At 47.9% G+C, this 24535-nt stretch overlaps 1 protein-coding gene across 1 annotated transcript in view; it reads right to left on the reverse strand.

Annotated features, from left to right (window-relative positions):
* Positions 1-6608: 6608 nt before the first annotated feature.
* The window catches only part of Slc1a4 (solute carrier family 1 member 4), a 30399-nt gene continuing 12472 nt past the window's right edge, over positions 6609-24535 (reverse strand). The window contains exons 2-8 of the mRNA XM_075944427.1: positions 21853-21895; positions 19642-19704; positions 17909-18075; positions 13660-13893; positions 12776-12970; positions 11155-11289; positions 6609-8781 (exon numbers count right to left, since the gene is read on the reverse strand). Of these exons, the coding sequence (XP_075800542.1) occupies positions 8547-8781; positions 11155-11289; positions 12776-12970; positions 13660-13893; positions 17909-18075; positions 19642-19704; positions 21853-21895 (1072 nt within the window). The 3' untranslated portion in view covers positions 6609-8546. The remainder of the gene's footprint in view (positions 8782-11154; positions 11290-12775; positions 12971-13659; positions 13894-17908; positions 18076-19641; positions 19705-21852; positions 21896-24535) is intronic.

Here is a 24535-nt window from a genome sequence, read left to right on the forward strand (position 1 = left end):
CACCAGGCATGATGACACACACTTTTAGTCCCAGCAGCCACACTAGTTTGCCATAGAAACTGAACCACAGTGGTGCACACCTTTAATCCCAGCACCAGAGAGGAATATAAGACAGGAGGAGACAGCACTCACACACAATCTTGTTCTGAGATTCCTGGAGGCAGGATCGCCTTTTCAGACTGAGGTCGAGGTAAGAGCCAGAGACTGGCTGTTTTGCTTTTCTGACCTTCAGGTTGAACCCCAATTTCTGTCTTGGGTTTTTATTAATTGTGCTACATCAGTTAGTTGAGGCTGTAGATCAACCAAGTTAGGCACCATTGATAACTATCTTTGTTGAAGTTTTGTTAAATTTATGGAGCACATGGAATAATATATCCAAAGAGCTGTAATATACAAACGCCCTCACCAAAGATGGTGACAACACAGTAGCAGCCCTGTGACAGGTTGATGCTTTCAGGGCCCCTTGGTGAGAATCTGCCTTTGTCCTGCAGCCGGTGTTCAAGGGAGCCCGAGCCTGTCTGGAAAAGGGAATGTGTCCTGCAGACGAGCCCACACAGCCCTGTCTGGTTCCCACTGTTGGACCCTAGAGTCCAATCACCCAGGAGGAGTGGCACCAAGAGACCATCTCTCACACCACAGCTGATGTAAAAGCATGAGGATTTTATTAATTCTGTCATGACAGGGTCTTCCAGCAGTCAGGAGGGCAGAAAGACCCCGAATAGCTGGTACAGGCTAGTTTTAAAGAAAAAAGCCACAGAAGAAAGGGGAGTGTCTGGGGGTTGTTTATTAACTATTATGATTGGCTTATTCAAAAAGGGCTATTACCAATAATTGGCTGGAGAGTGGTTGCCAGATCAGATGAGGTAAAGGGAAACTTCTGAGGGTCACTTTGCCCCCTTCCCAGGGCCTAAGTCAGAACATCAGTCACTGAGTCAACACCCAAGGGTTATCTTGCCCCTATTCAGGGAGATGGAAAGTTCCCAACATCTGAGCACATGCATGCGTAGCTGTTAGGTCCTTGGTCCCCAGGGGGGAGGGGAGCACTACTGCTGTGACTGAGAGGGCTCAGAATTGTCCTCAGAATTGTCTTAAAGTTTTACACCACAAGGTGTGTCAGTCTGGTCCTGGGAGACGGATGGCCCTGGGGTCTGTTGTCCATGTCCTCTCTGGGCTGAATAGACATATTCCTCTCTCCAAGAAAACTTCCTGCAAAACTTAGTACCTGCGCTGGCTGATTTTTTTCTTTCAAGTTAAGGCAAGCTAGAGTTATCTGGGATCCTCAGCTGAGAAAATACTTCTGTCGCATTGCCTGTCGACAAGTCTATCGGGCATTTTGTTGATTAGTGACTGATGGAAGCGGTCCTGGTCCGCTGGAGGCGGTGCACCCCTGGCAGGTGGTTCTGGGTGGCATATGGAAGCAGGCTGAGCCAGCCAGGAAGCAGTGTTTGGTTTCCGCTTCCGGGTTCCTGCCCCAACTTCCCTTCGTGATGGACTACAGTTGTAAACAGAAATAAACCCTTTCCTCCCCAAGCTGCTTTTGGTCGTGGGGTTTATCACGGCAGTAGCAACCTAAATCGAACAGTAGCTAAACATGGGTTCCTACGGAACCAAAGATGAATTCGGAACGATTTGTATTGAGCCAGGATTTCTAAGAAAAAAAGAAAAAAAGACAGAAAGCCAAACGCTGTGTTTGTGAGACTCTGGAAAGCTTTAAATCTTGAGAAACGTTTGGTGCCATGAAAGATAGAGTGGTTCAGTTTTAAAATTTCTTTTTTTAAAAAAAGATTTATTTATTTATTAATTAATTATGTATACAACATTCTGCCTCCATGTATGCCCGCATGCCAGAAGAGGGCGCCAGATCTCATTACAGACGGTTGTGAGCCTCCATGTGGTTGCTGGGAATTGAACTCTGGACTCTCCAAGCTCCAGTTTAAAAATTTCTAAGCTTTGCTCTCACCACTGCCACACGGTGTACAGCGGAGCGGAAGACACCTAAGAGACACCCCGCCACGGACCCCCCTTCCTCTTCCCATCCTCCCCACCCCTCCCCACCCCCCACCTCCCACCCCTGCTGCCATGCACCTCAGGAGGGGCATAAGACACTGGAGAGGGCCCTGCTGGGTAGAGTGGGCACCCCTATGAGCAAGTATGGGGTGGAGGAGAGCTGAGAGGGACCGACAAGTGGAATGGTTTGTGCGCTAGGCAGAACTGGAGTTTCGAGGGTGGTGAGGAGCAGTTTCACAGTGAGTTGCCTGCACTGCCACCTGAGGCCATGATGATGTCCCGGGAGGGTTGACCCCCCCCCCTGCCTGGGGGACAAGGGAGAGCTGGCTGGCCTTGATGGTGCTGGAGAACGGGTCCTACCCCTGACTGGGGTGATGTGGAGAGTTGGCTCCGCCCCTCAGGGGCTGCGACCCCAGGGAGAGCAGCTGCACCTGGCCTGGGTAGCTCAGAGGAGCTGGCCCAGGTGGCAAGGGGCAGGAGAATCGCCCCAAGGGCGTGAGAGCAGGCAAACTGGCCCCTTCCCTTGTCAGCTGTGCACTTGGGTGAGCTGGCCTCGTCCCTGGTGGCGTGGGTGAGGAAGAGCTGGCCAGTGAGCGCTAGAGAACACGTCCTGCTCCCTGCTACCTGCCACAGACAGGAGAGCTGGCGGCTAGCTCTGCAGCAGCAGCAGCAGCAGCAGCAGCAGCAGCAGCAGCAGCAGCAGCAGCAGCAGCAGCAGCAGCAGCAGCAGCAGCAGAGCAACGGGCTGACAAAGCCAGCAACCACCCAGGCCCACATCCTCATCCATGACCAGGTGGAGTGCACAAGGGGCCCGTCCTGCAGAATCAACGCTGGGGGATCTCCATGTCGCAGGGCAACAACAGGATATCAGAGAGGAGTCCCAGTGAGGTCCCGATACTGACAGTGTATCAGAAGCCAGAGGCCTCGAACCAGACCAGTGACTCTTTGCAATGGCCATTTGCAGTAAAGCTATTTGGACAAAAGGATGTATACTGTAAGACACACCGCGGTTTCCATGGTGAGATTTTGGGTTTGGTCTTATTTATTTTCTTTTGGTGTTTGGAGGTTGCAAGGGCAGAGAGCGGATATGGAGAGACGGGGAAATAAGTGGAATTGGGACGCATTAAGTGAAATTCACAAAGAATCAGTAAAAAGTTTAAAAACAACAACACTAAGCTTGTCCCGGGGAGGGCAGTTAGTCCTTCCAGAGCAAGCTGTGCACATTTCTCTCTAAGAGGATACAGAAATTGTGGCCAGGCCTGGCCAATAGAGAGACAGCAGAGACTCACAGCTTGGCCCAGAGACTGTCAAACCTGCCGTAGCCTGTGAAGACATACCCCCGCCCCCACACACACACCACATACATACAGAGTCAAACCTAGGGAGCCTGTGGGGGCATAGCACACACACCACACATAACACACATACTCATACACACACACACATACCAGACACACACACACAGACACACACACAGAGTCAAACCTAGGGAGCCTGTGGGGGCATAGCACACACACCACACGTAACACACACACACACACACACACACACACACACACACACACACACACACACACACACAAATACACCTGGCTCTAGGCACTACCTAAGTCAGTCCTCACTGGCTGGGAGATGGTATGGCATCCTGCACCATGACCCAGAGTCAGGGCGGCTCAGGGAGGATGGCTGGATTGTGGAGTGCTGAGGTAGTGTCTCCCACCCGCACCTCTGCACCCAGCACTGACCTCCCGAAGAAACAGTTGCTACAAACGACGGCATCTTCCGTCTTCGCATGCTGTGTTTGACCCGCAGGCGTTTCTCTTCAGTATCTGCTCAGCTGGCCACTTCTGAGACCAAGGGACTTTTGTTTGGCACAGGGGTAGTGGGACTTCGTAACCCTTTGCAAATCTGTTTTATTTCAGGGATGATAGGCGACTAACCTCTGTGGTTTAGTTTTTTTTTCTTATAAAAGCATCCAGAAGATGTGTATGAAACTAAAGGAACAAGGAGGGGGAATCAACTCATACAGTCAGCCAGGGCACCTGGGAAATTCTTGGGAACTTTCTAGTTGGGTAAGACATGAATGACATACAACAAGATGAATGGGAGAAACCCTCGAACAGCTGGTGCCCTTGTGCACACTGAAAAAGGCCTCTAGAAACCTTAAGGTTATTAGATGAAAATCCCAAAGCTGGGAACTGTTGGTCAGGGAGGTCCCAGGACCTCCTGACAATACCGGCTATTGTCACCGCTGTTGCTTGCTTCCCGTGGTAAAACCCCATGGCTGGAGTCACTCTGGGCTTTGTGCAGGCACTGGGAAATCAAGCTGGGACGGAACCATGAGGATCCCCATTACCCGCTACCTTCCACAGCCCTTGAAGGTCCAATGCAGGCTCCTGGGGGAGAACTGTTAACAGTCCTCTCAGCTGTGGGTCCTGTGTGCCATGTATACCACCTGTTTACCAGGCAAGATGGTTCAGTGGTGATGTGATTGACATGCAGGTAGTCAGCTGCTTTCTGATTGGACTTACGGCCCATTCTACACGAGGGAACTCATAGCTGGCCCAGAGCCTGAGGCTGGGAGGTCGTATGCTCTAGTGGGCAAGTGGCAGCTGTTGATTTGCTTACTGGATGTGACACACCCGTGAAGCTGCCTTCTGAACATTTACGCTTAGGCCTATAGAGTAGTGTCGCTATCAGCTCTAGTCAGAGAAGCTTCTTTTTATGAAGGGTAACAGTTACTGCAGAGGCCCGGAAGTCATCCGAATAAGTGGCTGTTGAGTGGTCAGCCTTCAGTGGCACAACCGTATCATTTCCATGGCTCAGGGAACATCAGGGAAGAGGGAGTGGAGAGAGTGTGAGCTGGACAAAGGGGTGGGGAGCTGTGGAACACTGTCTTCTAGGTGTGACATGGCCATTGTGCCAGCAGCTACGCTTGTCGAAGGGGGACCTGCTCAAGATGGAACCCATCGATTTTCCATCACAGGGGGTGGGGGAGGACTCATGAGGCCATGCTCCAATCCAAGATTTACAGGCAGTTAACAGCTGTGGGGAAGGGAGGTGTTTCTATTTTCTTTAGTGGTGGAACTGTTTGTAAGTTGCCCAGGACTCTGTATGGAACCCTAACTAAACTCATTGTTTCCCAGGCTAGACTTGAGTGGAATCTGTTGTAGGAGGTCCACGTGGGTAACTATATGTTTGTCTACACACACACACACACACACACACACACACACACACACACACACGGGCCCAGGCACAAAGGGACACAGACTGGTGAGGACATTTTCGGCCACTGTTTGATGTGAGGATTAGCTTGCACACAGAACATTCTTTGGACCCGGTGCTTTCCCGAGGACTTAGCACTCATGTATCTTGTCTGCTCTTCACGTTGACCTGTTCCTGCTGCAGCTGTGAGCCACACTTCAGCCTGAGGAGGCTGAGGCACTGGGAGGTGACTGTGCTTAGCCCTGCAGGGAAGCTAACGGCAGAGTCAAGACCTGACAGTTTCTGCTGCTCCTGGCTGTGTGGTTTAGGCCATGCATGGTGAGAACAGAAACTTCCCTTGAGCAGGGGTGTTCTAACAGACCTACCTCTGCCCAGCTACCCGGACAGAGGAGGCTTGAGTCAATGGGACAGCGGCTCTCGCTCTGGCTACCTTGAGAAGCTGAGTCGCCAGGAACTAATCTCAAACCTCCGAACACCCCAAATCTCCAGGAAGCAGTCTAAATTGTTGTCACGGCTCCCATCAGGCCTTTGATCTAGGCAAGCTCTCTCATCCTTCATGCTCAACCTGGAATTAAAGCCAATTTCCAAGCTATATGGAGAGCTGGGGACCCAGGTCAGAACAGACGTCTCTTTCTCTAGAGCCCCAGAGTCTGGAAACCACAGTTTCTGGTGTGAGCTTGCAGGATAATCCTCTCTGGAGCTTCTAGATAGAGTTCTTCGTTGTGCAGGAATGTGATGTCACTAAAAACGGGACGATGTAAGATGCTAGCTGCCTGAGAGCCCAGTGTTTGTGAAGCTTTAGGCTAGAATCTCACCAGTTCAAGATCAATTTAGGCCGCAGAGTAATTCTCTAACTCAAAACACAAAAAACAGATTTCTTCAAAAAACGAAGACAAGATTATGTAAGAAAATACGCTGGGTGTGGTGGTGACCCTATGGCAGGCATGGGCAACTTTACTAATAGGGACTTGCCCAGTAACGTATGGCCTGGGGCGTGTTCTTGCTTCAATGCTTGGCTTGGCACGAATGCTAACAACTCCTGTCAGCCTAGATGTTCCGACGACACTTAATGTTAGGTTTGCGGCAAACCCGCACATCTCTGCCAGAGCCCTAACCGTCACGGGTTGCAACCACAGAGGACTAGTGACATCAGTTATCAGAGAGGCTTCAGCATCCCCCTTACCTCAGGGGCTCATGCTGCCTGAAAAGCGAAAGGAAAACTGTATTCCGTCCTCCTAGGTCATCCCCCAGAAGAGCGACAGCTCCGTGAAATATAAGACAAGACTCAAGGGCAGGCAGGTGCCAGTAAAAATACGGTACTCATTTTTGATGGCTGTGCTGTTTTAAGGCAAGTGTCACACACATACAAAACATCGAGAGATGAACATGTTAGAAAAATAGCAAGGAGACATTTCAAACGGTTACAGCGGAAGCTTTCTCATGACTCAACCCCAACCACTCTTCCGGGAGCCAAAACTCAGTTTCTGGCCTCCAAGAGGAAGATCCCATGTCTGTCACCTTCCTCCAGACCACGACAGCACTCTTTATTGGGGGTCCAGGTTGGGACCCAAGTGTCTAGCCAGTTCACTGTCCAGCTCCAATCCCTACTTAACAAGATTCTTTAGAAACTGGACTATCAGGGTGTCAAAGACATAATTTGTATTAGTTCCCCCTTATCTGAACTCAAACCCGCTTGGAGTTAAAAACCACGCAACGCACACACACAAACACTGTACATAAAATATATGTAAATACTCAAAAAAAAAGATTCACTGAAACTTAAAAAATACCAAATGCTCATTCATAATCAAACATTGGGATTGATTCCCCATTAAAAACAGTGTTGGCAACGAGGTCTGGCCACTCTCTCCTTAGTACACGGTCGCTCCTGGCTCCACAGCAGAGTGAAGCGGCTCCGTTGTTTTAAGAAGCTGGGCCTTCTCACTTGGGGCTCTGTTCCTCGTGGATCTTCCCCATCCCCTCGCTCAGCAGAGTCCCAAGTCTGTGGGGCCCAGCGATACACACACCGGGGAAAGCGAGAGGATGAGCAGGACTCGGGGGACTTAATCTCCTACTCTGGATGGGGTTGGCAGAACTGTGGTGGGAGGTGGTGGCCCGCCAAGGAAGAGGCCACGCGGATGGTTATCATGACTCTTCGGAACGCAAGTTGACGAGAACACAGTTCTGTTCAGGAGAGCCGCTCAGACCAGGAGGCAGCCTCCATGGAGAAAGTGGTCTCCCAGGTGAAACAGGGCGCTTACAGACGCAGTACTTGACTTCCAAGAAGCAAAGTGGTAATTTCCACAGATTTCCTGTCTGCCTTACCAGATCCGAGTGAAGTAGGTAAGAGGCAGGTAACGTCAGACCCAGGACTGTGGAAACCAAAGTTCCCCCCTTGACTAGTGAGTGAGTTTATTGGGGGGGGGGGTACTTGATTCTGCTGGTCTAGGGGTTTTAGTGAGGACTTCGTCAAACTGTAGCAGTAAAGTGACTGACCTATATGGGTCAGCAATGCAGTGACCACATCCTCCCTCCCAGAAAAAAAAAGGTCTTAGGGTCTGTTGCCAAATCAGAATGGAAATAGGAGGTGCTGGCAGAGACCCCCATCTCAGAAGGAGGGAGTTAAGTGCCTCTAGTCTCGAATGGGAACAATTCTGTTTTGTCCTAATTGGGGTGCTTTCTAGTCTTCCCTGACCTCAGACTTGAAATGGCTTACTCAAGCTGAGACCCTGGCTGTGCTTACCACCACCTGGAGTAAATCCACCACCGGGCAGCACCTCTGGTCCCTCAGAAGCCACCCTCATGGGTGGAGTACAATTCTTTAACCTGAAGGCTGGCTCATGAGATTCCAGCCAGTCTAAGAATCCGGAACTTCTCCAATGCCTACTGCTGATGATATGGCGTGATAGGCAATTATAAACCCCTCTGGTTCGCCCAGAAAGCACCAGATGCACAGGTAGCCAATGAAGAATAAATCTGCCTTGCCCCGACCTTTACCCCTAGGCTTCCAAGAACCTGGAATTCCCTCCAGGCCTGTCAGCTCGAGGGGGTTTCCCAATAAAGTCAAGGTATATCTACAGCTCTACTGAGACATGGATCAAGTCAAACGTCAGAATGTTCTGGTCCTCAGTGATCAGTCCTGGCCCGGGAGCCCAAGGCCTGTGCTGAGGGATCACCCTCAGACTGGTGATTGGGCCAACGCGTTGCTTGGGAGACGAAAAGTCTGAGGGCTAAGCCCCTGTCTAAATGATGGGCAGGCTATCTGGGGCAGGCTGCTGGCAGCTAGCAGGCTGGCCCAAGAGCCAGCACCATCACAGCACCGACTCTTTGGATTCGAGTTCTGGAGCAGTGGCCACGGGGCCTGCCGGGTTCTGGTGTGTCACCAGAGGCGAGGTCTCCTCCTCCGACTTGGAGTTGGGAATGGCTTCCACCTTCACTTCTTGCAGCTCCTGTTCACCTTTCTTCGTTGCCTTCTGATTCAGGTGGTTGAGGATTCCGGCTCCCAGGGCATCTCCCTCTACATTCACCACAGTGGTAGTGCGGTCCCTGGTGGAAACAGGGAGAAAGGACTGACGTTATACTCGGCGTTACCAGTGGAGGGCACTGTAACAAGCTGGTGGCCTGAGGAAGGTGTGCAGGGTGAATGTGTACTGTCTGATGTGCGCACGGCACGGCAAGGACTCCAGGGCTTCAGACCCACGGGAGTGGAAAAGCCTTCCCCACGTGGGGCCTCAGAAGGGATGGCAAAGCCTTCCCCTGTTCAATGTGAGGATGTGTGCATGCAGAAAATGTACATTGTAGCATGCCACACACAGAGAGAAAACATACACCGTAGGGCAACACACACACACACACACACACACACACACACACACACACACACACACACACTTTATGGCCTGGAGGCTGTTCTCTTAGAGACTGTCCCTATTGAGGTTAGCTAAACTTGTCTCCTTAGTTAGCCGTTTACCATGAACTCTGCATCCCTAATTCAGCAGTTGGCAATAACCTTGCCTCCCTGATCAAATGTGTCCAACATGCTCAACTTCCTGGGTGCTGTGGCTTCTCCATCCAAGAGCCTAGTACAATGGATCCCAGCCTTCCTGTATGTTTGTCCTTTCTCTATGTCCTCGGCACCCCCGTCGGGGCAATCTCTGCCCCTGGAGTCCTGCTGGATGCTGCTGTGCTACTGGCGGGCACACCACTAACAGACCTGCTCCAAACTGCTTTCCTTGAGCAGCAATTACTCCTAGGAAAGTAATAGACTTGTAGAAAATACCGGGAAAAGAGGAGTGGAAGGTAGCATACACTCCCTTGTGCATATTCCACAGCTCTGGGCCTTGACCCGAGCAATGCAATCTAGTCCCTTCCCACACGGTTCTGTTACATGCAACGGGTCCCACTACAGAGAACAATGCATGCATATTGGGAGAAGAGAACAGACGTGGTTTTGCGTTCCACGTTTCTTCCGCTCGGTGTTCAGTATACTAGAACTTCAATCCCGCTTCGGTAGGCAAGAGCATTCCATGGCTGTGGGCAAGCATGTCATAGAACACAGCACTGGCTTCCCCATAGCCTAAGTAGCACAGATTAGCTCAACATCTACCCCAGTCACTGGAGCTCAGAGAAGGCCATTTTGAAGACAGGAAAATGGTGATCCTCCCCAAAGGCCCCAGAGGGCTGGAGTCCTGTCTGTGAGTGGCCCGTGTGCCCACAGGCCTCTGCTGGGCATCCAGCATGGTGCCAATTCCCTTCCCTGCTGGGCATCTCTGAGATCCATTCCCCAGGCACGGGAGGCAGCAGGAAGGACGAGACAGATGATCCCTGCTATTGCTCTGGTCCTGGCCAGCCCAGGGATGGAGCTTCCTCTGGTGAGGTGTCCAGAACTTATTGGACACTTCACCCTATTTCCGTGAAGAGTTGTCAGAATTTGGCAAGCGAGCTGTTTTAAGTTGGAAAGGCTACCACTTCCAAGTACCCTCGCAGACCGAGTGCCAGGCACCTGAAGTGAGCTCCACCCAGCGTGGCTGTGGCAGTCCAGCAGGACTGTCCTCCTTGTTACATGTTTACCGAATGCTGCTCCACCTGCCCCGTCTTCTGTGCACTGCACACATGCTGACTCATTTACCCTCGCCACGACTGGTGTGGTTACAGGAGCAGACACACAGATGGGCCGGGCTCAGGCCCCAGTGGTTTCCCCTGTGATCTGTGCTTTCTGCATCACTACCTCAGCCAGCTTTCCTATAGGACAGTAGATTTATACCTACAAAAGGTATCACAAGGCTCAAGCAATCAATATCTAGAAACTCTTGTGTCTGCACGGAACCCCAGGGACAGCAGCCTGGTCATCTGCTTACCTAACATCTCCTGAGTTCAAGCATAAGGTGTTTGCATGCTCTCCTTGCATAGAAACCATTCTTTGGATGTTTGCCAAGGCCAAGGCCAGCCACTGCGCCAATCAGTTATTATTCTATCTGCCATCACCTGCATAGTTCCTGTACCTACTTAATGCTACAAGCAAGTTCTGATGATTGTGTCTCACGCCATTCATGGATGTCCACGGGCTCTTGACTATTATACTGCTGACCTTATTTTTCTTTTTTTTTGAGATAGGGTTTCTCTGTGTAGCTTTGGAGCCTGTCCCGAACTTGCTCTGTAGACCAGGCTGGCCTCGAACTCACAGAGATCCACCTGCCTCTGCCTCCCAAGTGCTGGGATTAAAGGCATGCGCCACCACCTCCTGGCAGCTGTTGACTTCTTAGAGTTCTAAATCTGGTTTTGCCAGCTTAACTATAGACTCTTTCCCCAGCAAGGATGGTTTTAAGTTTCTCTGCACATTCCGGGCCCAGTGGAGCATCAAGTTCCCAGGGGCCTCAAGAGACTTTCTTTACTCCAGGGTCCTTGGTATCAGCTACTTACACAATCCAGTCCACAGCGAGGATCAGAGAGAGGTATTCTGTGGACAGTCCAATGGCCTCCAGGATAATGGCAATGGTGAGGACCCCTCCAGCCGGCACACCCGCTGCTCCGACACTGGAGGCCGTGGCAGTCACTCTAGAGGACGGCAAAGCAAAGTCAGCCATGACCACAGAGCATTGCAGCCAGGACTTACAGAAAACACCCACACGCTCTGGGGCAGTGCTTCTCAGCCTTTCTAACGCTGTAAACCCTTTCACACAGTTCCTCATGTAGTGGGGACCCCCAGCCATGAAATTATTTTCGTTACTACTTCGACTGTAATTTTGCTACTGTCAGGAATCACAGTGTAAATATCTGATACACAGGATATTGGATAATTGGCTCCTGTGAGAGGGCTGTGACCCCCAGGTTGGGAACCACTGCTCTAGGGGCTTAGGGGATGAAACAGTCTTCAAGTACACTCAGACCTCTCCTCTTCAGGTTCTGTGTTCACAAATTAAACCAACCACAGATCACACACAGTGAAAACAAACAGTCGCTACTCAATATCTACAGGCCATTTTCTTCTTATTGTCTTAATGATACAGTGTAACAACCACTCACATAGCACTTACATCATATTAAGTATAGAAGTAGTCTAGAAATGATTTAAAGTATAGAGGAAAATGTATACAAACTATAGACAAGACACAAGTTTGGATCTGAAATGTCCCTGCAGGCTCATGTTTTAAGACTTGTTTCTCAGTTGGCCGCTGTACTTTGCAGGCTATGGAGTCTTTGAAGGTGGGGCTTGGCTGGCCAAAGTAGTTCACTGGGGCGGGTGGGCCCTGAAGGCTATATCTGCCTCAGGTCCTGCCTGTCACTGTGTGAACACAACATCATTCTTCTCTCTCACGATGGACTAAAATAAAATCCCTCTAAGCCATGAGCCCCAGTAAGCCTTTCATCTTTTAAGTTATTTCTGACAAATACTTTGTCATAGCAATTCAAAAAGCTAACTACTCAACCATCCATTATTTGCGGGGGGAAAAAAAAGGCCCTTGGTCAGCTGATTTGGACAGTTTGCTTAAATTGGGAAACACCTGGGGCCTTAGTGGGGCACACTTCTGGGTGTGTTTGTGGGGGCATTTCGAGACAGGGTTAAGTGGGGTGGGAAGACTCATCCTAAAGTTGGGGAGCACCATCCATAGGCTAGAGGCCTGGACTGCATGGAAAAGGAAGAAGGAGAATGGCAACTGAATGCCAGTACACATCTCTCCCTGATCCACTCAGTTGTGAGCAAACAGTCTTACACTCACTAACTCATACGTCCATTCCTTTTCCACAATGGCGACGGACTGTGTCCGTTCAAACCGTAAGCCAAAACATAGCTTTTTGCCTTAAGTTGCTTTCTGTCGGGTATTCTGTCCCAGCGGTAAGACAACTAAATCCCAAGATACAAGGGATGATGGTGATGAATTCTCTCTGTCTTACCAATGAGACACTGAATAATGGTGAGACTGGCTTTTCAAAGGAAATCACAATAAACAAACCAACCAAACAATAAAACATTTTTTTTTTTTTAAAAAAAACTGAAGTTTTAAGTCAGGCCTAGAGATACAGGAAAGAATAACATGCTCACAGAATGGTGAAGATCTGTCCCGCGTTCAGGTCCACGTTGTTGAGCTGGGCAATGAAGACGGCGGCCACGCACTGGAAGATGGCTGCTCCGTCCATGTTCACAGTGGCCCCAATGGGGAGAATGAACCTGCTGATCCTCTTGTCTACACCATTGTTTTCTTCAATGCACTTTATCATAGACGGCAGGGTAGCCGAGCTAGAAGTGAACAAAACAATTCAGCATGAAAGTAGTCCTTCCCGGCCAGGTGAAAACCACGTATCTCAGAGCCGGGAGCAGGCCATGGACAGCATCCTAGCAAGCTTCTCTTCCCTTGAATTAAGACTTCTTTCAAAGTCTCCAGTGTAGCCAAAGGCTTTGCCAAGCCCCACTAGATTCAGACATGACTTCCAGGGTCCACTTATTCCATTATTCACGTAGATTCAGCCAAGAGCCACATCTTGCCTCAGTATAAAATTGTTGGGGACTGCAGACCCTCAGACCCTGAGTTTTCTGTGACCCCCTTGCCTGCCCGGAGTAAATGGTTTGTTTTCCTGTGCTTGCAGCTGCTCTGGGCACAAGACCCTCATGAGTTCCTGATGGCAGGGGAGTGGTTTCTGGTGGGCTTGCAGCTGAAAATCCCAAGAGCTGGGGCATGGCCATTAGTCAAGGAGAGCCCTATGTAAGCTGCCCTGGAACACAATAAAGGGGGCATTCTTGTTTCAAGGATGACCTGTGTCTCTGTCTCTGTGTGCGTGTTTCAATCTCCAGCCCCTTGCCTGACTCGCAAACCACCCCATGGTGGACAGGCGGAACAGAACATCAAATGTCCCAAAGAGAGCCACCGGGCTCACCTGACTCCACTCCCATAGGGTTGAGTAGCCAAGGATGTTCCCGAGCTCACTCACCTGGAACAGGTGGCGAAAGCTGTAGCAAACGGTGTGAGGAGGCCCAGGAGGAATCTGTAAGGGTTTTTTCGTGTAAAAGCAAAATAGACAAGAGGCAGAACAATTCCTCCATGAATAACATGGCCCAGGATAGATGCGAAGATGTATTTCCCAAGGCTGGTCACAAGCATGACGATGTCCTTCATTTCCACAATCTTGCTTCCAATCAGGAACGTGATGCCTATCGGTACGTACCTAGGTCACAAGCACAGACACTCATCAGGGAGGTGCTGAGGAGGGGCTGGGAGATGCTGGGTCTTGGGCGAAGTTCTGAGGAGGGGCTGGGAGATGCTGGGCTTTGAGCGAGGTGCTGAGAAGGGGCTGGGAAATGTTGGGCTTTGAGGGAGTTGCTGATGAGGGGCTGGGAGATGCTGGGTCTTTGGCGAGGTGCTGAGGAGGGGCTGGGAGATGCTGGGTCACCCAAAAAAGGAACTTTCAACTGGTTATTTTCATCACTGCATAGAGTTATTCTAAAAACAGGAAAAGATGGAGATGACCTTTTTTTTTTAAAAAAAAAAATAGATTGCGTGACTGATTGAAATGAAGGTCTGGCAACTGAGTGCATCTGCACACGTAGACCGCTTTTCTTTGATCTATGCACACTTACTTTCTTTGAGTTTTTCTTCTCTCCTCTCCTTCTTCCCCTTTCCTTCCTTTTAGACAAGGTCTCACTACATAATCCAGATTAGCCTGGAGCATGAAATCCCCCTGCCTCAACTTCCTGAGTGCTGAGTTTACAGGCATGTGCCATTATACCTGGCTCTACATATGTTCCTGACCGATGGATTGCTACCAACTACCCGGCAACTAAAGTCCCTGAGACTACAAACTTGACTTTCAGCTTCGCTCAGACCTGTTCTGAGAACTCAGAAAGACGTGAATTCTGCAAAACTGCCGTGATACAATGGAACATAGCCCGGGGCTTCTGGGACAGTCTACATTCTTTTTGGTTTAGCAGACATGATTCTGTGGGAAAAAGTCATTAACAATGAGGTTCTGGGAACACTGCCAGAACAAGGATCTTTTTTCAAGTGAGAAAAGGAATAAATTATAGAAACTACAAAGAACAAAAATCAGTTCTGTAAATTTAGCATCAATTCAGTAATAGTCCTACAATCGCTTTAATTTATACATTTTAATTTTTACTTAATAATGCCTCCTAGTTCAGATTTCCAGGGGCACAAAGGGTGAGTAGCGTGAGCCTCTCCTGTCAGCCCCTGAGCGCCCAGTGGAGACGGCCAGTGTGACTGGCTTCTTGAGTTTTCTTTCTAGAGACATTCTACGCGGTGTTAGGAATTTTAAGTCTCATCTTCAATAACAGTTCATCCTCCAGAGGACAGGCACACTGCTCTTTGGCGGCCGCCTCCAGCCAGCCTCTCCTAGACAAGCACTCCACATTATGCTACCAAGATATTTTCATATCAGTATTTAGAAAGCTACCTTTGCTTGCGACGAAATACACACAAAATTTAGCGTTTAGATGAGCCACTGTGTAGAGTTGATCGTCACTAAGGACATTGGAATTGTGGGGCAGCCATCACCACCCAGACCAAGGGTGTTTCCATCGTTCCTGAGTGAAGCTCTGTTCTCGTTGGATTGCAGCTCCCAGGCCCTCCACCCCAGTTGGCCTCTGGTACACAAAAGCAGAACACACATTTTCGTCCTTCCGTGACGACCTGTTTCATTAGCCTAATGCCTTAAAGGTGCCTCCATTCTGTAGTGTACACCGGAGGATCATTTTTACACCACTCCATGTTACAGATACCACATCTTGTTTATCCACCTGCTTGCTACTGATAGACATTTGCATTGCTCCTAACCTTCACCATGCTTTCTTTCTTCAAAGGAAGGGGTTTGAGGCAGAGTCATGTGTAGTCAAGGTTGTCCTTGAACTCCTGGTCCTCTTACCTCCACAAGTCACTGGCTGGGATTACAAGTGTGCATAGCTCATGGCCTTGTTTTTTAGTATTTTCTCAAAATGGAAGTGCCGTGGTTTCTTCCTAGGTTCTTATCTTTGGAAACATACCTGCCGGTGCCCATATGCCTGTGTTCTCTAGTCAAGATATCAAGTGGGGGCCCTGCTGACTTGAAGGTGTGCACATTTTCAATAGTCAATGGTGCTGTATTGTTCTCTGAAGTGTGTGCCAATCCTCGTTCCCACCAACAGTCTAGAGGGGAGTCATCTACCCTACTCCTGCCCCAGTGGCCACCCAGGGGGGATTTCTTTTCTCTTAGGGTACTTTTGGAGTTGTCAGGAAGACATGGTCATGACTTTGAAGGCCAGTCAAGATGGCAAAAGCACCAGGGTTAAGAACCTTAATCTCATCCTCATCAATTCCTGGCAAAGCCAACTTGCTATTACTTGATTTTCAACTGGGTGGGCACCCTTAGGATATGACTGCCCATGCCAGCTTTCCCTTTTGTGCCCTGCCTGCTTGCAGACCCGTCCGTTCTCTAACAGTTCAGACACTCTGTTTTCAGGAGTAAGGGCACTTACGTGGGTGTGCTAACGTAGGTCTGCCAGTACTTGGGAGATTCAGACATGGGGATCGGGAGCTCTAGATCAGCCTTGGCTGCACAGCAAGTTCAAGGCCAACCTGGGCTACATAAGACCCTACTTCAAAAAACCGAACCGAATTAAACCAAACCACAGTTCTCTCCTCAGAATGATGGCAACCAAGTGAAGAGGCACGCTTGCAGAGAGAGTTATACTGTGTCATTTTTACACTGAGCAAGAGAAACACCATTGATGGGGTCCGGATTAGGCCTGTCAGTTTCAAATTTCTCCTAAATCCAGTCCAGTTGGAACCTAAGTCATCAGAGAGAATAGCGCTGGGATTGTTAGCGGTCGACAATAAAAGAAATACTTCGTGCATGAAAGCATAAAGTAGTTTTTAACAACTAATGGATGGAGGTTAAAATTCTGAGGTCTGCTCAGCGGATGTGCTAGCGAATTTTTAAGGTCAGCTTGCCACAGGCTAGCTAAGTCACTTGGGAGGAGGGAACGGCAATGGAGAAAATGCCCCCACTTGATTGGCCTGTGGCGTAGGGTATTTTCTCGATTGATAGTTGATGGGGGAGGGCCCAGATGACCTTAGGCAGAGCCACCCCAGGACGGGTGGTCCTGGGTGCTGTAAGAAAGCAGGCTAAGCAAGCCGTGAGGACAAGCCAGTAAGCAGCACCCCTCCATGACCTCTGCATTAGCTCCTGCCCCCAGGTTCCTGCCCCGACTTCCTCCCATGACGGACTGGGATGGGGAACTGTAAGCTAAAATAAACCCCCTTCTCTCCACGCTGTTGATGTCATGGTGTTTAAGACAGGTGAAGTGCCAGAAAAGCTTTGAAGACATGAGGTCTGGGACTGGCTGGTTTCAGGGAAGCTGTTTTGAAGGAGATGGTCAAATCATTATCTTTCAGCAGGAATCAAGCTAATGATCTCTATCGAGCGATCGTCCTTCCATTAAGATGACACAGAGGAGCACTTATAAATTAGAAGCTTTCACAAATGGCCGCTTCAAGTTTTACCCAAGCAGGGTGAGAAGCGTTTGTCCTCTTTGGTGTAAAAGGTCACACTGGCAAGCTTCTTCAAATCTTAACGTTTATCATTGGAAGATACAAGAACCTTCTTTTATTCAGCAGACCACAGGCAGGACATGGCAAACATACATGCCAACATGGGAACCCAAACATGGACGGTGGTGATCGGAGTCAAGGAGTCAGTGTGGACACCACACGGTAACAATGGGCACACCAAATCTCTAGGAGATCCAGACAAGAGGAGAGATGATTGCACCAGCATCACTTTTTAAAAGATTTAAAACGTCATCATCATGGTCAATGCATGTGTGTGTGTGCGCGCGCGCGCGTGTGTGTGTGTGTACGTGTGTGTGTGTGTACGTGTGTGTGTGTGTGTGTGTGTGTGTGTGTATGGGATGTCTGGGTACATATGGAGGTTGGACAACAACTTTTAGGCATTTGTTTTCTCCTCCCACTGTGGGTTCCAAAGATCAAACTCAGGTTTTCAGGCTTACTCTTAGCCACTGAGCCATCTCACATGGGTCCCATCATCACACCTTGTACCATGGCTGGTTTGTATTTCATTAACTGCACACTGGGCATGAGGCCAGGAGTCCCACAAGGTAACCTAGAGTATCAAATCTTTCCTAGATGCGAGGGGGACAGAGGAAGAGAGACGGCAGAGTGACACTCACCACATAATCCAGGACACCAGCACCATTGTTGCCTCATTGAAGGAATTGAAGAAGCGGATGAGCTCTTCTCCCTCGGGGCCTAGCTTCTTGAGAGCCACTCCTAACACCAGGGCAAAAAGGACCAGTCCTAAAATGTTCATTCCTTCAATGTCGGTGACAATGGGGACCTGCAGATCAGAAGAGACAGATTTATGTTCGACAACAGATGGGTCACTTTGGAGTGGGTCTGCTTGGGGTCTGGGGCACTGTGTGTTGAACAATCAAACACTTATATTTCCTCTTAACCTTTAGCGAGTCAAAATCAGGGAGCAGAAAACAATGGGACATACAGTCGAGGATACACAAAACCAACAAATAAAAATTTTACCTACGGGCCTGGAGAGATGGCTCAGTGGTTAAGAGCACTGACTGCTCTTCCAGAGGACCCAGGTTCAATTCCCAGCACCCACATGGCAGCTCACAACTGTCTGTAACTCCAGGTTCTGACACCCTCACACAGACATACACAAAGACCTTGAACTTTCCAAAGAGACCAAGTTGATGTAAATTCAGGAAAGACACCATTTTGTTTTAACTTTACCAAGTGTCATTTTCCACTTTAGAAAGGTGTGTTGACAAGATAAAGTATCAAAATCCAAATCCCTGGCACAACATGTCCACCTGCAGGAGCAGCTGTGGCATTCTGGGTTACCGTACACATGATAGATGGGAGAGTATTGGCTTAGCATCTATTTTCAAAAGATGTAAAAAAAAGTACTAACACTATTAGGCGAGATTCTGCCTTACTGCTTTTGTTTATTTGTGACTTTTGTTATTCTGAGATGGGCCCTTCGACTATGTAGTCCAGGCTGACTTGAAACACCCGTCTCAGTCTCCTTAGTGCTGAGATTTTAGGACCTACAGCAGAGAAACTTTATTGTATTTATAGTGATGGGGTTTTACCATGCTGCACTGGCTGGTCTTCACCCTGGGCTCCGGATCCTCTTGCCTTATTTCCACATGCCACCAAGCTTTTTTTTTTAATAATTAATTTTATGTCTGAGACAGAATCTTTCTGTATAGCCTAGGCTATCCTGGAACTCACAGTGATTCTCTTGCCTCAGCCTCATAAGTGCTGGGGACAGTGCCCTATCAGTACCAGGCCCCACTGCTTTTTAAATCCAAATTTATTAATTCCAAGTAGATGAAAATACACAAAAACTTTGCTATATCTTCTAAATTGTCCATTTACATGGTAAAATATGTATTGGGTTATTATGCTATTTTTTTTAAAGATTTATTTATTTATACAGTATCCTGCCTGTAGGCCAGAAGAGGGCACCAGATCTTATTACAGATGGTTGTGAGCCACCATGTGGTTGCTTGGAATTGAACTTGGATCCTCTGGAAGAGCAGTCAGTGTGCTTAACCGCTGAGCTATCTCTCCAGCCCTATTGTGTTATTTTTATTTCTCCCTTATATCGTGTTAGTTTTTTCCCAAGCTCTGTGTGTACACGTTAGGAAAGGAGGAGTGTTGTTCGGAAAGAGCTTACAGACCTCTGAAGATTCCTGTGCTCCAGACTCTGGCATTGGGCCGTGGTGGTAAGGAGCAAACCTAACCTGGAGGCTTTAAATATCCCATTCAGAACCCCCAATTTCCAACCCCAGGAAGTAAAAGACGTATGGTGGACATCCTTCATTAAGGAAGCTGATTTGCTTTGCACACCCCTTTGCGATCTTCTGGAGATTCTTACCTTCTCGTAGGTCACGTTCCCCGAGCTGGTGTTATGGGTCACCATTTTGTAACTGGTTGCAGACTGATAGAGAGGAAGAGAACCCATCGTCAGTGAACGAGTCTAGAGGCACCGAGGGCATAGTGAGGTCTTATTCTACTGCTATCCTGTGAATGTGCTGGTCAGGCTGCACTTGGCTGGCCCGACACTGACCTCTGAAACCTGCACAAAAGTCCCATTAACGCTAAGGCAGCCCACCCTAAGAAGCTTTTGGGTGAGTTAGCGACCCAAGGAAATAGAATTCCCACCTGTTCCTTGGGTAAAAGGTTAAAGAAGAGGTGCACAGTTTCCTGCTGATAGTTCGGCACTCTAACAGCTCATGCTCAGATTATTTGAGGTTTGGCACACATTCCAGAAAGCTAAAGTCCATCACGTTTTTTCATTCATTCATTTCATTTATCCACTGTGTTCCAGAATGGCTCACGCGTGGCTGCTCTTTGGCATCTGTTTCTAACCTGGGGTGAGCTGTCACCTCCAGAGGAAGGGGCGTGAGGCAAGACAGAGTCTGCTGGCCAAGTCTCCCGGGCCCTGGCCTACTGTTGGCTGAGCAGACACACCTGTGCAGGGTGTGCACCACATCTCTGTCCCCATTACTGCGCGGGGGAGCGCAGGTCTCATCACAGCTACTGAGGTCGTGCGGCTCCAGAGCGGTCAGATGTCCAGACAGCACAGACCCAAGCGCCTGCTTGTGCCCATTCTCTCAGCTTTATCAAAGTTTCGGAGAGGCAGGTGTATGTAGCTGTCTCGTGATGGGGGGTGGGGCAGGGAAACCAACCCCACCCCATCCTTTTTGTGACAAGCACCAAAAGCTCTATGTAGCTACTGTTCTCTCTACCTCACATTATATATACAGTTCACCCCGTGCTCACATGCAGATTAAAAACTCAAAATAGGTAGTTTTCCTCTGTGTAAAAAAATATGCAAAACAAAAACGAAGAAATAAAAAGAGCATTTTTTTTTCTCATAAAAAGCAATCAGATCAAAATGCCTGGGCCTATCTACTCATTTTCTGTGTGAACAATGGCTCGAGGTCCTTCTTTTCCACACTGCTTAAAAAAGGGGGAAATCTACAAACAACCTGTACATCCTACAGGGCACAGGCAGAAATGTGTGCTATATTCTTACAGCCACCAACTTCTCGGCGAGAGGGAAAAGGTTCGTCCTAGGCTGCCATAGAAAGGGTGCGTCATAAAGCTTATCTGTGCATGTATACGTGGGAGCCATATATGTGCATAATTATGTTTAAAATCTGCATTCACAGGGGTTAGAGAAAAGGTACAACACTGGCTGCTCTTCCAGAGGACCCGGATTCAATTCCCAGCACCCACACGGGTGCTCACAACTGTCCATAACTCCAAGGGATGTCCTCTTCTGGCCTTCTGAGGGCACCAGGCATGCATGTGGTGCACAGATATACATGCAGAAGAACATTCAAACACAGAATTAACAACTAACTAACTAACAACTAATTAACTAACTAACTAACTAACCTGAAGAATATACACCTAAATGTCAGTGAAAAGTTATTCTAGGTAGTGACTGTGGGAGGCTTTCCTCCTACTTCTTCTTTTTTTCTGGAACATGTTCAGCAGAACAAAAATACTATTTCTAAAAATTCTACAATGTTTAGGACAATCTCCAAACAATGGTTTGGGGGCATTTTCTAAAGACTGTAGGGGGTTTTGAAGCCCCCTTTCTACATTTTAGAGTTTTGTCGTTTCTTAATCTTGTTCCAAGTATCCTTCTATAGAAACCAACCCTAATGTTTACTTATAACAAGATCCCTTTCGATCGTTCTGGAATGTCTGTGAAGAGGTTCCTCTGGCCTCCCCACTCATCCTCATGGCATTCCCATCTCTTTTATTCTCGCTATTAATGAGACTCCTCTCCAGATTTCACAGGGAAGCCCCCTCCCTTCACGACCACACTGTTTGACTCTATTACAGATTGTCCATTTTGTGTGTGTGTGTGTGTGTGTGTAATGCTCTCCTTCCCTCGTTGAGGCCTGATCATGATTTCAGGGCCATTTCTCCAAATAAGACTCATTCCTGAAGGGTTTGGGGATGGTTTACAGTAGGATCCATCCTTACTCGACATTATCACATTCTGGGCATTAATTTATACAGTTCTTCAATCAAAGTTTCATGTACTTGACAAAGTAGCAAACCTTACCGTAGAGAATGCTGCAACCACAAGATTGGAAGGAAACAGGTTTCTGTTGAAAAAGAAAGTATTTCGTCAGGATTGTATATTTGTCTTTTTTTGTTGTTGTTGTTGTTGCTTTTCTTTCTTTTTTGGTTGTTTTTGTTTTGTTTAGTACTAAGGTTTGAAAACTTGGGGCTCTGCATACAACAGGCAAGTGTCCTAACATTGAACTATACCCCCAGCTCATTCTTTAAAAATGTATAGCATTTCATGTAGCCAAGACAGCCTTGAACTGGCTGGGTAGCAGAGATGATGCTGAACGTCTGAGCACCACAGGCTTGGGGTTTTGTCATTGTTTTAAGATTTACACTTATGCCATGGTGGTGGTGGCTCACACCTTTAATCCCAGCACTGGGGAGGCAGAAGCAGGCAGATCTCTGTGAGTCAGAGGCCAGCCTGGTCTACAGAGTGAGTTCCAGGACAATCAGGGCTACACAGAGAAACCCTGTCTCAAAAAACAAAAGCAAGATTTACTTTTATTGTTTGTGCATGTTTGTGCATCTTCTCGGCCATGCACACTTCTGTGCAGGCACCCCCAGAGGTCAAACAAGGGCGCTGGATCCTGCAAGGTGTAATTACAGAGGAGTCACCTGATGCTAGTCCTTCGCAAGGGTAGTCAACCCACCTAAAAGCTGTGCCATCTCTCCGGTCCCAGGGATTTTATTTGTTTAATTGTGGAACAAAGTTTACTGTGTAGTCCAGGCCGACTTTAAACCCTCCACCTTCCTTCTTCGGCTTCCCAAGAGTTGGAATTATAGGTGTCTATCACTACACCTGCTGAACCAATGAATTTTGTTTTGTCACAGTAACTGAGATCCATTTATGGAACTGAGGGACTTTGGAAGGGAGGGTACTAGGGTTCTGAAATTTGTCCTGGCAAGAACAACAAAATCCTTTATGATTAACTTTCCCCAAACCCCTAGACTCCCCAGGGTTCAGCACGATAATAGCCTTATTTATAACCACCTGAACCTTGACTAACTCCAACCAAGAGACTGTGTTCTTTCATTTTACAATTTAAACACACGTTCAAATTTCCAGGAATACAATTACTATGTAAATTACAGGATAATGGTTTGTTTTGTTTGGAAAGTCTCCAAGAATTTCTCATCTTGCTAAGAAACTACAGAACCAATGGCGAATTATAAGATCTGAATCCTTCCTTTTCCCCTGAAGTCCAAGCATCAGCCTGCATGTCTGCTCAGCGGTGATTCTTTTTTTAAAAAATTTTTTTTATTGATTTTATTGAGCTATGTATTTTTCTCCCCTCCTTTCCACTCCTCTCCTTTCTACCCTCTCCCATGGTCCCCATGCTCCCAAATTACTCAGGAGATCTTGTCTTTTTCTACTTCCCATGTAGATTAGATCCATGCATGTCTTAGTGTCCTCATTGTTGTCTAGGTTTTCTGGGATTATGATTTGTAAGCTGGTTTTCTTTGCTTTTTGTTTAAAAACCACTTACGAGTGAGTACAGGTGATAATTGTCTTTCTGTGTCTGGGTTACCTCACTCAAAATGATGTTTTCTAGATCCATCCATTTGCTTTCAAATTTCAAGATGTCATTTTTTTCTGCTGTGTAGAACTCCATTGTGTAAATGTACCACCTTTTCCTCATCCATTCTTCAGTTGAGGGGCATTTAGGTTGTTTCCAGGTTCTGGCTATGACAAACAATGCTGCTATGAACATAGTTGAGCACATGTCCTCGTGGCACGATTGAGCATCCTTTGGATATATACCCAAAAGTGGTATTGCTGGGTCTTGAGGAAGGTTGGTTCCTAATTTTCTGAGAAATTGTCATACTGATATCCAAAAGGGTTGTACCAGCTTGCACTCCCACCAGCAATGCAGACGTGTTCCCTTTACTCCACAAACTCTCCAGCATAAGTTGTCATCAGTGTTTTTGATCTTGGCCGTTCTTACAGGTGTAAGATGGAATCACAGAGTTGTTTTGATTTGCATTTCTCTGATGACTAAGGATGTTGAGCGTTTCCTTAAATGTCTTTCAGCCATCTTAGATTCCTCTGTTGAGAGTTCTCTGTTTAGATCTGTACTCCATTTTTTTAATATTTATTTATTTATTGTGTATATATACAATGTTCTGTCTGTGTGTATCCCTGCAGGCCAGGAGAGGGCACCAGACCTCATTACAGATGGTTGTGAGCCACCATGTGGTTGCTGGGAATTGAACTCAGGACCTTTGGAAGAGCAGGCAATGCTCTTAACCACTGAGCCATCTCTCCAGCCCCTGTACTCCATTTTTAAATTGGATTATTTGTTCTTTTGATGTCTAATTTCTTGAGTTCTTTGTAATTTTGGAGATCAGACCTCTGTCTGATGTGGGGTTGGTGAAGATCTTTTCCCATTCTGTAGGCTGCCGTTTTGTCTCGTTGACCATGTCCTTTGCTTTACAAAAGCTTTTCAGTTTCAGGAGGTCCCATTTATTAATTGTTTCTCTCTGTACTATTGGGGTTATATTTAGGAAGTGGTCTTCTGTGCTAATGTGTTCAAGTGTACTTCCCACTTTCTCTTCCTTAAGGTTCAGTGTGGCTGGATTTATGCTGAGGTCTTTGATCCATTTGGACTTGAGTTTTGTGCATGGTGATAGATATGGGTCTATTTTCATTCTTCTACATGTTGATATCCAGTTAG

This window comes from Microtus pennsylvanicus, chromosome 12, assembly GCF_037038515.1.
Source record: "Microtus pennsylvanicus isolate mMicPen1 chromosome 12, mMicPen1.hap1, whole genome shotgun sequence".
Classification (NCBI taxonomy): domain Eukaryota; kingdom Metazoa; phylum Chordata; class Mammalia; order Rodentia; family Cricetidae; genus Microtus; species Microtus pennsylvanicus.